Source organism: Martes martes, assembly GCF_963455335.1.
Source record: "Martes martes genome assembly, chromosome: 3".
NCBI classification, from domain to species: domain Eukaryota; kingdom Metazoa; phylum Chordata; class Mammalia; order Carnivora; family Mustelidae; genus Martes; species Martes martes.
In genome coordinates this window covers 109,623,863-109,638,916 of record NC_137890.1, presented here as the reverse complement: position 1 = coordinate 109,638,916, position 15,054 = coordinate 109,623,863, and the positions used below count along the sequence as shown (strand labels likewise).

Here is a 15,054-nt window from a genome sequence, read left to right as displayed (position 1 = left end):
ATTATACGTGTATATTTGTGTTGTAAAGGATGCCTGTTTGTGGGGGCACCGGGGTGGCTCAGTAATTAAGCATCTGTTTTTGGCTCAGGTCATGATCCCAGGTCCTGGGATCCAGTCCCACATCAGTCTCCCTGCTCAGCGGGAAGTCCACTTCTTCCTCTACCACTCCTTCTGTTTGTCTTCCCTCTCTCACTGTCCCTCTCTGTCAAATAAATAAAAAAATAAATCTTAAAAAAAAAAACAGAATGCCCTTTTGTAAGTCGCAAAACATTAAAGAGATTAATATACTCAAGTTTCTATCCATTATATCATACTGCTGCAGTGGGCTTTGGTTTAACAGTCCAAAATAACTGAATTCATCTTATAAAAGTGGTAGAAAAAGAAGTTTACAGAAAGACTTTATTCAGGTCACTAAAAACTTACACAAAAATATGTTTAAAATGACCATTGAAGATCTCTGTGTAGTTATTTCCACTTGCTTCTTAGAATCTTGGGGTTTGGTTGAAAGGACAGTTTTGATTCAGTAAAGTTAATATTTACAACAAGATTAGATTGCTCTTACATGCCCAAAGCTTTCTTAACCATGCACCACTGTGTTAAAAAAAACCCAACATGATAAACAGAAACAAAACAAACAATATGTATATTCCAACATACAAATATGAACATTATGTTCTTGGGCCCAATTGTCTTCTAATGAGGAGTCATTTTTTCTATCAAACAATGAAAAAGGTGGAAAAACAACAACACAGAAAGCCACATAGACCTTTCCCCTCTTTTCCCCTAGAGCCCACTTCTCCTTTTAGGCACCAGGAGCAGCAAAATGAATCAGAACAACCAGAGCCTTGTCTCTATGCAGGTCATAATATTAGCTGACACCAAATAGAGAAAAGAAAAACATTGGGAGGACTGCTGGTCTACCCTGGGCAGTGTTTATCTCCACCCCTTGTTTTGACAGTATGTGATCAGGGAATATGGAACACCCTCGGACTGATGGAACCCATATTTAACCTGCCTGTTATATTTCCCACTATATTTTTCATCTCCTGGCAGGGAGATACTATACCTTATTTGCTTCTAGTCTATAGCAAGCCCTGGATAAATGGCTCTGATTTGAATCTGTTTCAGATGTTGATCGTTTACAGAACGCATTGGCATTACTCTTCCCTTCCCTAAACTTGGAAATGGAACTGGTTAGAAATGAAGTTGCATGAAATTCAATTATCTCATGGTTCTTTGTTAGAACTTTGAACTGCTATGAAATGTTCCCTCATAGGTGAATGTGATGAACAAGTCAAAGAGGGGAAGAACTGCAGGTCTCAGAACCTTAGTAACATGAATCGCTCTGACACTCTACATGCAGTGCTATTTCATTTTGAATTTATAAATGACAATGTCTCTATGGTGTTAGGATAAAAGTGAAGATTTTCCAACTTGCTTAAAACAATTTTATTTCAAAAGGAAGAAATACTGCTATCAACTTTTTAGATGTCCTAATTTCATTTCAGTTCTTTCCATTCTTTTCAAAAATAAAAATTAACATAAATTATTTTGAGTACCTGCTAAAGTTTGATTGCCTAGTAGAAGTTTAGGTCCAGGGTGCCTGGTGGCTCAGTCGGTTAAGTGGCTGCCTTCTGCCCAGGTCATGATCCCAGGGTCCTGGGATCAAGCCCTGCATCAGGCTCCCTGCTCAGCGGGGATTCTGCCCCTCTTTCTCTCCCTGTGCTTCTTCCCCCACCGCTCCCCCGCTCATGTGCTTGCTCTCTCTCTCTCTCTCATTTTCTCTCTAATAAATAAATAAATAAATAAATAGTTTATTTTAAATTTTATTTATATTTATTTTGTTCTTTTATATTTATTATGTATTATATATTTATATGTATTTAATAAATATATATTTATTATTTTAATATTTTTATATTTATTTAGAAAATAAATTATTATTTTCTTTAAAGAAGGAGAACTTTAGGTCCACAAAAAAGATAATGAAGATACCAATATGTCCATTTACTAACACGGAAAATGAGGTTCCCAGAGTTAGGTAACTTACTTCAGGCCAGTCAGATTTAGAATCAAACCCAGTTTCTCTAACTCTGAAGCCTATAATCTGGTCACTAATTTATGCTGTCTTTTTTTAAGAATTAAGCATTACTATCTTGGTTCAGGAGATTGTCAATGTCAGATTTCACCACGGTTTTGGTTGAAATGCTCACATTATAAAAGCCAGTGTGTATAGTCTGTGACAAGGTAGAAGCCATGTAGGTTTCCATATAAACTACTTTACCTGATGTTAATTGGAAGGACAGAGCAAAGGCTCACCACTTCCAAACTCTCCACTTCCCTTAGAAGTTGCACTGATTTAAAGGAATCACGCAAAGCACCATTCAACTCCTCAGAAGAAGCTGGAAGTGGGGGGTGCTCCTAATGATGGTATGTCTCTTTTCTGTTGGGGAATTATTCTGGTCTGTGACGAGCAGACTCATCTGCAGTCAGTGAAGATCATACAACCAGGAAGGGAGTCAAAAGCTTATCATCTAAGAGTGGCTGAGAATTCACTACTGGGAACAACTTTTAACCTATGACTTAAGTTAGAACCTGACTCTGTGAATGATGTACTCTGGGCATTGGACCACTTGGCATCACAATATCTGTCTTGTTCATTCCGCATCCGCTGGGTTTGGCTTGTGCTGCCTGTAATTCTCAAGATATCAGTGGAAAAGCTTGGTCACCTTGTTACCGTAACTCAGGAGCCTCTTGGATGACATTGTCAGCTCTGGAGAGAGCTGTGAAAAGGGTCAATTGGCAAGGTTTTGCCCTGACTCAAACCTTTAACACTTTCTCTCTGCACCTGAATCCTTATAGGTGACTGCTGTCCGGTATATTGAGAGACAACTCAGGAAGTGAGTTACTCCTGCAAACTTTAAGGGCTTAGCCAGAACAGGTGGGTCTCAGAGTTTCTGAAGAGACTTCTAAAATAGACCTTTCAAGGACAAAACAGTTTTTAGAATGGAGAGAAAGTCCTACTGCCCTATCTCCTTCAAAGATACGGACATCATCGCAAACCTCTTTGAGCTTTTCCACTTCTGAGGATAGTGTCTGAAGTAGGTGCTCATTAAAGGTTTTTGAGCAAAAGAAGATATGGACTCTCGAATTTCATGTCACATCTCTAGATTTTTCCTGCTCTGTGTTTGCTACTCACTAACAAGCACTATAAAAGCACAAATCTCCTGTATTTCTCTTCTCTGTTCCTTAGTTCTCTAGGGTTTTGATATGTCATTGCTAGCATTAAAAAAACCCCACAACTATCTACTGCTTCTGGTTTAGTGTATTTTCTTCTATTTATAATTCTACCGGCAAACCTGAACTTTCTGCTGAGGTCTTTCTGACCTCTCAGATGTGTATCAGTGAGAGGAGCTATTGTGCACGCCTTGGTCCCCACTCCACGCTGGCGATTACACCTGGTATTTTGGACTTGTCAAGTAATTGAAATGCAAAGTCAGTCACCAGTAGCTATTGAACATACCACAGAACAATCAAAATTCCAAGGACTGAATATATAAAATCAAATAAGAAGACCTCACTGAATTTCCCTTTAACCCATGGGGACACAGGCAAGAAGCATGGAAGCACATGACACTGGGAGGTGGGTTTGAGACCTCATATTACAGACAAGCAAACTGAAGCTTAGTGAGTCTACATCCTACCCAAGGACATAGAACTCACAAATATGGGAGTCAAGCCAAGTCTCCCAGACCCTGAAGACCACATTCACACCTGTGTATCCACTGTCTTCAGAGCAGGGGTCATGCAGCTCTCCCTGAGTCATTTTGGGCATGTCTATGCAGAGCCTCATCATAGGCTCTGAGAAAGGAAGATAAAGAACTTTTGTCAAACAACCCCTTAAATGTCTTTCTTCTTGGAGCTGGGCCACTTCTTAGCCTGGCTTGGAATGTTGCAGGCCCAGCCCTACCTTCCCACGATGGCTAGCAGGTGAATTTATCCATTGGTGGGAGCCAATGAATAAATGTTTCACCAACTCATCGTCAAAACTGCATGGACATTTTTTTTTTTCTATTTTTCCACACAGAGGGAAAAACACAAACTATTGGATAGATTGAGGGCTAAGGAAGACACATAGATCAGGAAATATTCAACCTCAGTAAGTCAGAGGTGTTAGGAATAGGTAGACAGTCTCCCCACAAATTGATAGGTAACAGGTGAGGGATTGATATTGATACTAGTGATTGAATGCAGGGAACAGATTTCCACTCAAGAAATGCAAGTATTTATCTTATTTTTCTTTTGACAAAAAACAAAAACAAGTCACACTGAAGGTGGGAAAAGGTGCTTACTGCAATTGGAGGGGGAAGAACTAAATTTGAATGACAACTATTTGTATGTATGCAATTGGTGGGACATTGTATCCAAGTGAGACACTTCACAAAACTTTCCTAAAACAAATCCTCAGTTGTGGAGGCGGGAGGTGGGAGCTGGGGAAATCCCCCCAAACCCAAAAAAACACAGCCATCAGCCAGGCAGAAAACTCTTTGCATTCTATAAAATGGACACCGGGTGGCAGCACATAATAACAGCAACTTTGTAACTGCTTCTCTGAAGACCGCTTGATGGAAAACAGTTCTTAAAATATTCGTTACCATTATAAGCATTTGTTAGCTTGAGTTCAGGTTTCACACATTCACTTGTTTTATATCCTACACCCACCTCTCCTATGCTTCCTTTAGGTAATGACGGGTGGCCAACCAAAAGTCAGAGGAAACTACAGATGAGACAACTTCATAAATTTCAGACTGTCTTGGGCCACCAGCCTTTGTTATCGGACTTGATCACACTGGACTTGACATGATTCCCACAGCGGTGGGAGTGAAAGTGATTTACTCTAGTAAATCCTGACTGATTGTGCATAAAATCCCTTGGTCACTGTTAAGTGTTCTGACTCATTCTCAAACTGGTGGGTTAGGAAATTATTTCTTCTCTCTCATACTCCAAGTCTCTTGTAAATTACCACTGCTAAAAGTGGGCCGAAGAGACCCTGAGGTATAAATATACACATCTCTGTCAGTATTGCAAGAAATGTAAAATCTTGGTACATCCGAACAGCTATTAGATGTTGGGAATTATAACAGAGCATATGTTGGAAATCCTAAGACTAAAGCAAACTTCTACAACAGAGCTTCTGTATTCTGTACTATCCAAATCTTCCCTCCAGTCCTCACTACCGAGCAAAAAAGGAGAGAAAGATAATTCAGCCTGGGAGAATTTACTGGGTTCCTGAGCAGAAAGTGCTAAAGAAAAAAATAAGTTCACATTAGCAGGGTACTTTGGCATCATGTTCTAACGGAAGTCTCTTCTGAGAAACAGCTGTTCAAAAAAGAAAGGGAGGAAGGAAGGAAGGTAGGACGGATGAAATTCAGAAAAGAAAAACACGAGTCTCATTCTTCAGGCTCTGGGGTGAGAATGGGCGCTAGTAGACATAAACACTCTACCACCCTCACTCCTTTTCTTCCCGTACTCCTTTTCTGCTCATCTTTTCACCCCCAAGTACTTTCCATGCCCCCCAAGAGTAGAGCAGAGGGATAGCTAGATATGATCAGATGTACATAGCCACCAATGGGATGATGAAGGGACAGGCATGAAGTGAAAGTGACAGGCGTGGATGGAGACATAGTGTCCACGCCATCAGGTGCCTTTTGTAAATGAAAGTACTGAAAATAGCTTCTCACTGGGGTCTAACAGAGCTTCGGAGGGGCCTGGGCTACCCCCTTTTGGAGATGAAAGTCCCCAAATGAAGGAATTCCTAAACTAAAACATAGAAAAGTAAAACATATTTTCAATGTTAATAATTAAAAAAATTAAAAGTGAGTGCTGAATGTATTCAACTTCCAATCTCGTCTGCGTATCACGTGGTAATTTACAGAACACCATGTCAAGACAAGGCTAAACTTATGGCCCTTTATGTAAGACATGGCACATGAGTTCTCCTTCCTTTTACCCACTCTTGTTCATATTCAGAGAGAGAGGTCCAACTTTTCTTAGAGAGAAGGAAAAATATATAAATGAGGAAGGCTGAACAAAAAGGAAAAGGGGGGGAAGGAAGGAAGGAAAATAAAAACACAGTGCATGGTGGGGATAAGCTTTCATGGATTTTTGAATAGAAAACTTTATAGAGGGTAATAAAATAATGTTTTCTAAGTGATAATTAAGCCCTTGGTACTGTAAATGGTATGAAATAACAGGGCAGTTTTTGTGTCCCGGCCCTAAGAATCTTCTAGCAAGAGAGGAAAAACTAACCTACTGCCAACAGAGGACCGGGCTAAAATCGCGTACTAACTATACATACAATAAAGTTTGGGAGAAAAGAGGTTAATACCAGTGATCAATTTTCTTCATTTGTAAAATTGAAAGTGAAATAATAATACAGCCTACCTTAGAGTATCATTTCAGTATTACCGGTGGAGCATTTCACTAAGTACTTGACAGAATAAGCATTTAGTAATAGTGCTTATTAACTCATTAAAATGTATAACAGATATATAAAGTACCTTGATAAGTGGGCAAACAGCAATCAAAAGACATTTATATTAGAAATGCAAACTATTGCAACTATGGTATACTATTTAATACTTACTAAATTTTCTAGGGAATAAAAACGACACAATTTTTCAAGGTTATGATTAAACTGACCCTTTTGTTACTAGCTACAAAAGCATACCAACTCTTTGGACAAGCAATATGGCAATACATAACATTTAAAAATGCTTATGTGATTTAATCAAGTATTCCAGGCTCAGCATTTATCTTCAAAAAATAAAAGAAACATTGACAAACAATAGGAGTTTTGCTGCTATTATAACTATTTTAGTATAAATATATTTAGTATAAGACTGGAATCAACTTAAAATTCAAACAAAAGAGGAGTGTAGCAATGGTTTGGTATATTAGTGTCATCAAGCCGGTGGGATATTACATGTTATTAAACATGGCGACTATAGCTACAGCATTAAGTGTTTATTAAAAAAAAAACCAAAACAATAAAGAGTAAAATTACAGAACAATATGGACCAAAGTTAAAGGTTTTTGGTCACTGAGGACTTTCATCAGCAAGGTAAATAGACAATGAGATACTTGGAAAAGATATTTACAAAGTCCAAAGTTAACGAGGTATTACGACCTCTATGACATTAGGAGTTCTTTCAAAAATAAAGATTAATAGAAGATTAATAGAAGATTAATAGAAAATGGTCGAAGTTGACACCTAGGCAATTCTCAGAATGCAAAACCTGACCAACTCTAAGTGGCTGAAGTCATGCTCAGCTGAAATGCCAATGAGAGGAATAAAAATAAATGCAACCATCGACTTGCAAAACTGAGAGTTCTGTAATGCCATGTGACGAGATGGTGGTAGGACAAGCTCCCTTCTGCTTTGCAGGAGTGCGAACTCGTGTGCTCATTCAGGAGGAAGTTTGGCTGCAGGACTCAGTGGATTTATAAATGTGTATCTTACCACCAAGCAATTCTTCACTCCTGGATATACGTCCCAGAGACAACACCTAATGGCTGTGTAAGGAGAGATATATGTGTGGCTTATCGCAATGTTGTTTGGGGAAACGGAAGGAGTTAGGGACAAATAGGGGTCCACTGCTCAGAGATTAGGTAAAATTTGGTATATGTACCCAATGGCAAAATGGGCCCAGTTGGAGGAAGTGAACTCATTTTAAATATATAGATATTGACCCATGTCCAAACACTAACACTAAATAAAAGTAATAAGAAACAGAGTGAAGTTTATAACACAAAAAGGCATCTGGAATTTAGGACACATTCACATACTCAACAACTACACACTATTTGCTAGAATGCCACAGGTATAACCGCATCAGCATATGGAGAGTGAATTTGATGAACGTAACAGTCTACATACAGGGCACTAAAGTGAGGACTGGAGACTGTGGATAAAATAAAACCAGTTAAGGGTCTCACCCAGAATGATGATAATACAAAGCCACACACTGAACAGTAAAATCAACCCAATTCTGTGCCTGATGTTAAAAAAAAAAAAAAGTAAAATGTATATAGCTTTAAATGAAAAAATCTGAAAGAATGCATAATTATATGCAAACTGATTGAAATAATAATGAAATGCAGTACAAACTAATGTTTACATGAATTTAAACTCGAGCACAAAAATGATTTGCAAACTGATTAAAGTTACAACAAATGAAAAAAATACAAAATGGTATACACACTGGTTGAAACTGCCTAAAAATGTGTTCATGTGAGTTGGTTGGGGAAAGAGCCTTGTTCCGCTCTTCTGCTTTTTCTTGACACCACCCTCTAGGAAAAGATTTTATAAGGATGGTTTCTGGGCAAAACAGCTATGAAACCATTTTGGTGGGGCATCATCTTTATTTTCTGGAATTCCTTTCAGTATCTCCTCCTCTTCGACGCATGAGGCTTGAAGCTAACACCACAGCTCTCACCTCCTCTCTCCTACCAAGCCCCAGTGAAAGCTGAAGTGGTAACTTAAACAAGTCCTTGGGTCCTTTCCTGTCCCTCTTTAGACTTTATAAGAATGTAACTTGTAAGGTAAGAGGGGGGGTCTTCTCCTCTTGGGAAAAGTCATTGCTGCATCTTCAGTACTACTCCCTTGAATTGGTATAATTGAGAATGAGGTCCAAGGGAAAGGGGGACACTAGACTGGCTTAGCCAAAGTCAAAAAATCATCCTGTCGCCATTTCAGAGTCTGACTCCTTAAACCAGATTAACCACTGGTGTGGGGACCAGTCCCGTCTCTCCTGGACCCTTCCAGGGAGTGTGGCTGCAGAGTAACTATACAGAACCAGTGTAGAAGAGGGTTCAAGGCCCTGTTTATTATCCCAGAATAAAACCCAATATAAGCCAAAAATAGAACTTGTTCTTTAAAATTGAAATAGCTCAGGAGAATTATGGATGATTGTTTTCTCCAGTTTTACCTCCTTTAAATAAAAATATACATACTCCATTATAGACAGCAAACAAAAGCATACTTTATGGTCTATTGTTGGCCAGAGTGCCATTCCAGTAATGAATTACATTATACAATTAACAAGTGTCCCATTGTGTAGCTAATTAGTACTTTCATCCTTTATGGTTTTAACTGTTAATAATACAGTCGTAAGTAAATGCCTTGTCTCCCGATTTGAGCACCTTCTACATATCTTTGTAGCTTACATATCACCTAGCACAAAGCTAAGTACATAATAGTATGTATTTGAGAAATAGGAAACATTCTAAAATGGAAATGATTGTTTCTAAATAACCCATCCATAGAAAATGTCTAGCATCTTTCTCTACCTTTCTACCAACCTCAATTTTTCCTTTGAGGTTTTTCCCTGGTGCTGATGCACAGGAATTCTTATTTTCTTTTTCTAATTTCTCTTACCAACTCTGTGTCAATTTCACTTCCAAATGTGGCAATATTCAACTTTTTACCTGACAGATGATTTGTTTCCTTTGATTTTTCTCAAATGCTTTTTATCTGAGCAGGAAATGTATTTCAAATCCCCCAATCTTCAAAAATTATGCTCCCAGTGTATTGTAGGGAGATTTTTATATATTGCAAAATGATTAATCTGTTAATCTTAAAAATCAAGACCCATTATCTTATCTATTGGCATGCTTTTTAAGATTTCAGGTTCCAGGAGGACAAGAAGCACCTCATTTAATATTATGTGCAACAATATAGAATGTAGTGCTTTATTGGAAAACTGTAATTATATTAAAAATAATGTTGAGCATAGTAATAACAGAGGGAAATATACTAGTCATGTACCATAGGGCCTTCCTTTCTAAACAACAGCAGTGACACAAGTGGAGGAGTTGGAGAAACTATCATAGTTATGTAAAAGTGAATGGAAGAACTTGATTACCTTAGTTTCTTTCCACCATCTGCAATTTTAGCTTTCTGCAGATAACCTTCTTTTTCAACCATCTGCAAAAAGAATGCATACATTAAAATGGTGACAAACCCTTACGCATTATTATTTTGAATGAACCTATGCTTTCCAACAGTCATTGCAGTGGTGGAAGTTTCCAGTCATAGAAGCTCATTAATAATGCATATATAGCTTATGGGAAGTGCCTGCAAGATCAAAGTATTACAAGCCGTTAAATATCCAAAAGAAAGATTACAAAGAGTAATGTGAATGATTTGTTAGATGGTGATACACCTTTACTCACTTTTCCTCCTGGGCATTGAAGTCACTTGTGTACAAAACTGATTAAAAATGGCAAAACAAAAACAGATTTAATGTCTTCCTTAAGTTTACTGATCATCTTCAGAAAAGTTCTTTGTCCCTTCTAATCCTCACCACCTCATGCATCTGCTGAGGCCAGGAAGTGGAAAGAATTCATTAGAACCAAGTATCTGAGCCAGTTGAACCATGAAAGGGCATTTAAAACAGCGGCATTTCATGCATTTTGTTCAGTCACCAAGAACACTGTAGCAGCACTGTTCCATTATCCTCTTCCATAATGCGGGTTTGCTTTCTTTCCTCTTTGTATTTATTGGCTTTCGTTGCTAATACAGCCACAAGTTTCTTAAAGGAGATTCAACAATTTGTGATAACTTCACAGAGGTTTTTGTGGAGTTCTCAGCTAAATAAATGTACAATGCGAATTGTGATGAGTTGACTCCCAGCGAAGTCTTTGGTAGGTGTTTTCATTTCTGAGCACCCTATTGCCACTTTCCCGTCTTTCCCACATACCTGTCTCTCCAGTCCTTACCCTGTGTTCTATCTTTTCACTATAGATGAATTGCCCTCAATCTTCCACCTTACATTAACTGCTAAAAGCTTTTAGGAGTCACCTGCTTAAGGTCAAAGGACCACATTCCCTCAATTCTACCCTGTATGTTTCCCTCCAACTAATACTCCACTCCACCAGGTCTCCATCCCAGAACTCCTAAATACATTAAACCTACTTTAAAATTTAATTTGTCTGTCTATTGTTAGAGGGTCCTTCCAAGATTCCTCTGTAATCTCTTCTAGGTGCTCCTGTCCCAAATCCCCATTTTCATTCTGCCATTATCACTATCATAGCACTTACTCGGTCGTATCATAATTGTCCATTTAAAGTAGTGCCCCCTTATCTGCAGAGGATACCAAGACCCCAAGACCCCCAGTGGATGCCCAAAACCTTGGATAGTACCGAACCATATATATATACACTATGTTCTTTCCTACATATACATACCTGAGATAAAGTTTGATTTATAAATTAGACATAGTAAGAGATTAAAAACAGTAGCTAATAATAAACTGAAGTAATTATTATAACAATATAGGTGAATGTGGTCTCTATCTCTCAAAATATCCTGTTGCAGTATACTCACTCTTCTTCTTGCGAAGATGTGAGATGATAAAAGGCCTACATGAGGAGATGAAGTGAGGTGAATGATGTAGACATTGTGACATAGCGTTAAGCTACTATTGACCTTCCAATGACATGTTGGAAGGAGGATCGTCTGCTTCCGGAATGCTGTGGACCATAGGTAACTGAAATCGTGGAAAGTGAAATCGTAGATGAGGGGACTACTGTATGTGGCCGTACCTGCACCTGTACCGTGATTGTACCTTTTACACCCTGATTCCCAGCACCTTCAGTACTTGCTGACACCAATAAACACAATTATAAATATTGTTTAAACAAATTAGTAGATGCATGAGTGACCATTTTAAAGTTTTTAAAGATCTTTATAGAAAATGGAAAAAGCCAAAAAGCCCATCTGTCTATGAAAAGTGAAGGGAAGAGATGGTTGAGGATGAATGATTTTCCCAAACCACTAAAATTCCAACAGTTAATGAATTGGCTATTTACAAGACTCTGACGTGGGTGAGATCTTTTCTGGCTTGTTCATTGTTACATTCCTAATACATAGCACAGTATTTGCCTTTTAAAATATACTTAATGAGGGGCACCTGGGTGGCTCAGTGGGTTAAGCCTCTGCTTTCGGCTCAGGTCATGATCCCAGAGTCCTGGGATCGAGCCCCATATCTGGCTCTTTGCTCAGCGGGGAGCCTGCTTCCCTTCCTCTCTCTGCCCATCTCTCTGCCTGCTTGTGATCTCTGTCAAATAAATAAATAAAAATCTTTAAAAAAATATACTTAATGAACACATTTTTAATAAATAATGATGATATTAATAATGATCCCTAGCAAAGTTTTTCACATATCTACATTTCTAGAAAATTCTATTCCAGCATATTATCTACAGTCTAAAAGAGTCTACAGAGGTCTTTTGTATAATTTTTAGAATCATGATGTTCAATGATATATTTTTGTACTTGGATGCATCTATTTGTTTTTCCTTTTATTCTATGTATGTCGTCTTTTTTTTTTTTTCAGTGCCAAAAATTTTGTTTGTCTACCCCCTAAAACCTCTATAATAAGTTCAGTGTTTAACTATGGGCATCACTGGTTTCTACAAATGTTTGGAAGAAAGATGTTTTCAGTAGCAATTAGCATCACAGAGATGGTCCCTTTCTTTAGTAATGTATATTGAGAAATTTTGTTGTGTAACCATAGATGAAATTTATTGCTTTATTAAAGCATTCTCCTGATGACAATAAAATAGTTACCAAAAGTCTGAATTTTCTACTAAAAAGCTACAAACTTCTCAACCCATCATAAAAATCGATGCATAGTTCTCAACCAAGAGTATTGCCTTCTTCCCCCCAAAAAACTCACTAAAAGACCACTGGGTGGACATGTAGTGCGCAGAATGTATTACTGATGGACATTTCTTTAAAAAGGGAAGAGAAATGCAAAAGCAAAAAACTAATACTCTTTCAGGGAGAGACCAATACAAGCAAGCTTGAGATACATAAAAATTCTCTCTCCTCGAATCTATAAGAAATGTTTCTTCAGACGTGCTTGGACCTTTTCAGGATATTGAGATTAAGGCCAGGGACTGGATTTCTCATGTTAAGATGCTATTGTCATAGACAATAGAATCAGCATAGTTGTGTCTGCTCATTGTGACATCATTGTCATCAAACAGGTTGAGCCAGTTCCCATGGTCTTGGGTCAATCCATTAAAGTTCCAGCCACGGACACAGAGAGGCCCCAGAAAAAGGAAAGAGGAAGAGGTGAATAGCAAGTTAGTTTTCTTCTCCTGTGTCATCTTCCAAAGTCCAAGCTGCCTCTCGGGTCATTAGAAGTAGTGAACAGTCCTCCGATTGTGCACCCTTACTACACTTACAACTACCATGCATGTGTTTACATATCTACATCTACTGACAATGTAGCTATATACATGTACAATCACCACGTGTGTGTTCCCATTTCTGGGATCAGGTGTTCATTTCTCTATTGCCTCTTCTATACTTCATGTATCCTCATTCACTCTTTCAATGTATTTTCATTTAGTAACATCCCCTGCCCCTTAAATACCAGCTGTTCTGCTCACAATGGAACTGCAAAGATTAATAGGACTTTTTTAATCTTCTGGGGGCTTATATGCTTGTGAGTGTACATGCAAAATACTTGTGTTCTTCTCTTTTGAGGACTGTATACCTCTAGTCATCTCAGTGACTCAGACCAGCTTCTGCCCTGGAAAAGAAAATTCTAACCAGTCTCCCTACACTGAAAGCACAGCATTATTTTAAGTCCCCTGCTGGCAAGCAACAGTTCCATGAGGTAGATTTAATTACTTTATTATTTCTTGTCATAATGCTTTGAAATAACTCCCCATGTTTCAGACACTAGAAATCAGTTATTCTGGAAGGCTCATAAGAGCTGAAATAAGTATTAAAACAAGCAGAAGATTGCTATGTATTTTGTTTGTAGATTTATATATGGCTCTATATTAATTATTCTAATTATTTATTCCTTCTCTATGTTAATCCCATCGTTTGAAGGGATGATAATCTTTAAATTACAGTTGAGTATGCTGGTCATCTAAGGCTCAGATAGTCTTATCTCTAGTAATTTAGAAAATTATGTGTAGCTTTATGTCTAACTTTAGGATACTGTATGCCAAGTTCCAGGCCAACTTAAAGTTCTTTAAAGTACAGGAACTCCCTGAACTTTGTATACTTAAGAAATGTCAACCAATCTTTAGATGCTGAATCTGGCTTCTTGAGCTATTTGTCCAATGTCCCTTAGAAGCCCTATTAAATGTTAAGTGGCAGGGAAGATCAGCAATTTGTCCAGATTGGATGCCAGCCAGTCTGCTAACATTGAAGAAGTACTCAGCAGACACAACTGTGCTGAGATATAGATGAGAAGAATGAATGGCAGTGGGATACCCAGATAGTACCTGTTTATCAACCTAAGTTGGAGGCTATAGACAAGGCGGGAGTGCACAAGACAACCTTTGATTAATGGTAACAATTGTGGAAGAAAGACCAGCCTGTAACCGTAAGTACAGACACCGCAATTTATTATGTGAAGACTTCATGTTGTTCTCAGATAAAAGAAGTGGAATCAAAAAGAACAAGCTTTCATCTACACCAATCCACCACAAGAATTCTGTTAAAATGTATCTTTATGAATAGAAATGAACTGAATTGAAGACTTCCCCCAGATTTTGATGAGAAGGGATTGACCTTTTTTTTTTTTTTTTTCTGAGAAGGGATTGACTTTCAACACCAGAATCACAAAGCCCTATGCTTCACAATACTTTTCTGTTGATATATTTAAAGTTATTGTTCTTTTACTCTTTGTTCTGATTCTGTGTTCATGGGCAACCCTCTGACTCCTAATTCAGCTTCTGAGGTCCTTTGATGTACAACATGGGTGACTTAAGTAGTTAGTGTTAGTATATCTCTCATTATAAATTTATAAATCAGAGTTATTGTTTATATATCAGCCTCTTATAAATTCAGTTACTATGAGATAGTTCCAAGAGATCCTGACCATTGAGAAATGAAATCTTTCTAGATCCACAAAGCTGAGGCAGATGCCATCCCTGAACTGAAGTGAGCTTTTTAACGTAGCTCCCCTGTGAAACTTTCTGTATGACTGACTGCCCTTCCTCTCTGAGTACTCTGCATCA

General features: G+C 38.0%; 1 protein-coding gene across 1 annotated transcript in view; it reads right to left on the bottom strand.

Annotated features, from left to right (window-relative positions):
* Positions 1 to 15,054, bottom strand: part of ARHGAP15 (Rho GTPase activating protein 15) — a 601,263-nt gene that overhangs the window by 501,015 nt on the left and 85,194 nt on the right. The window contains exon 4 of the mRNA XM_080798365.1: positions 9,927 to 9,988. Within this exon, the coding sequence (XP_080654491.1) occupies positions 9,927 to 9,988 (62 nt within the window). The remainder of the gene's footprint in view (positions 1 to 9,926; positions 9,989 to 15,054) is intronic.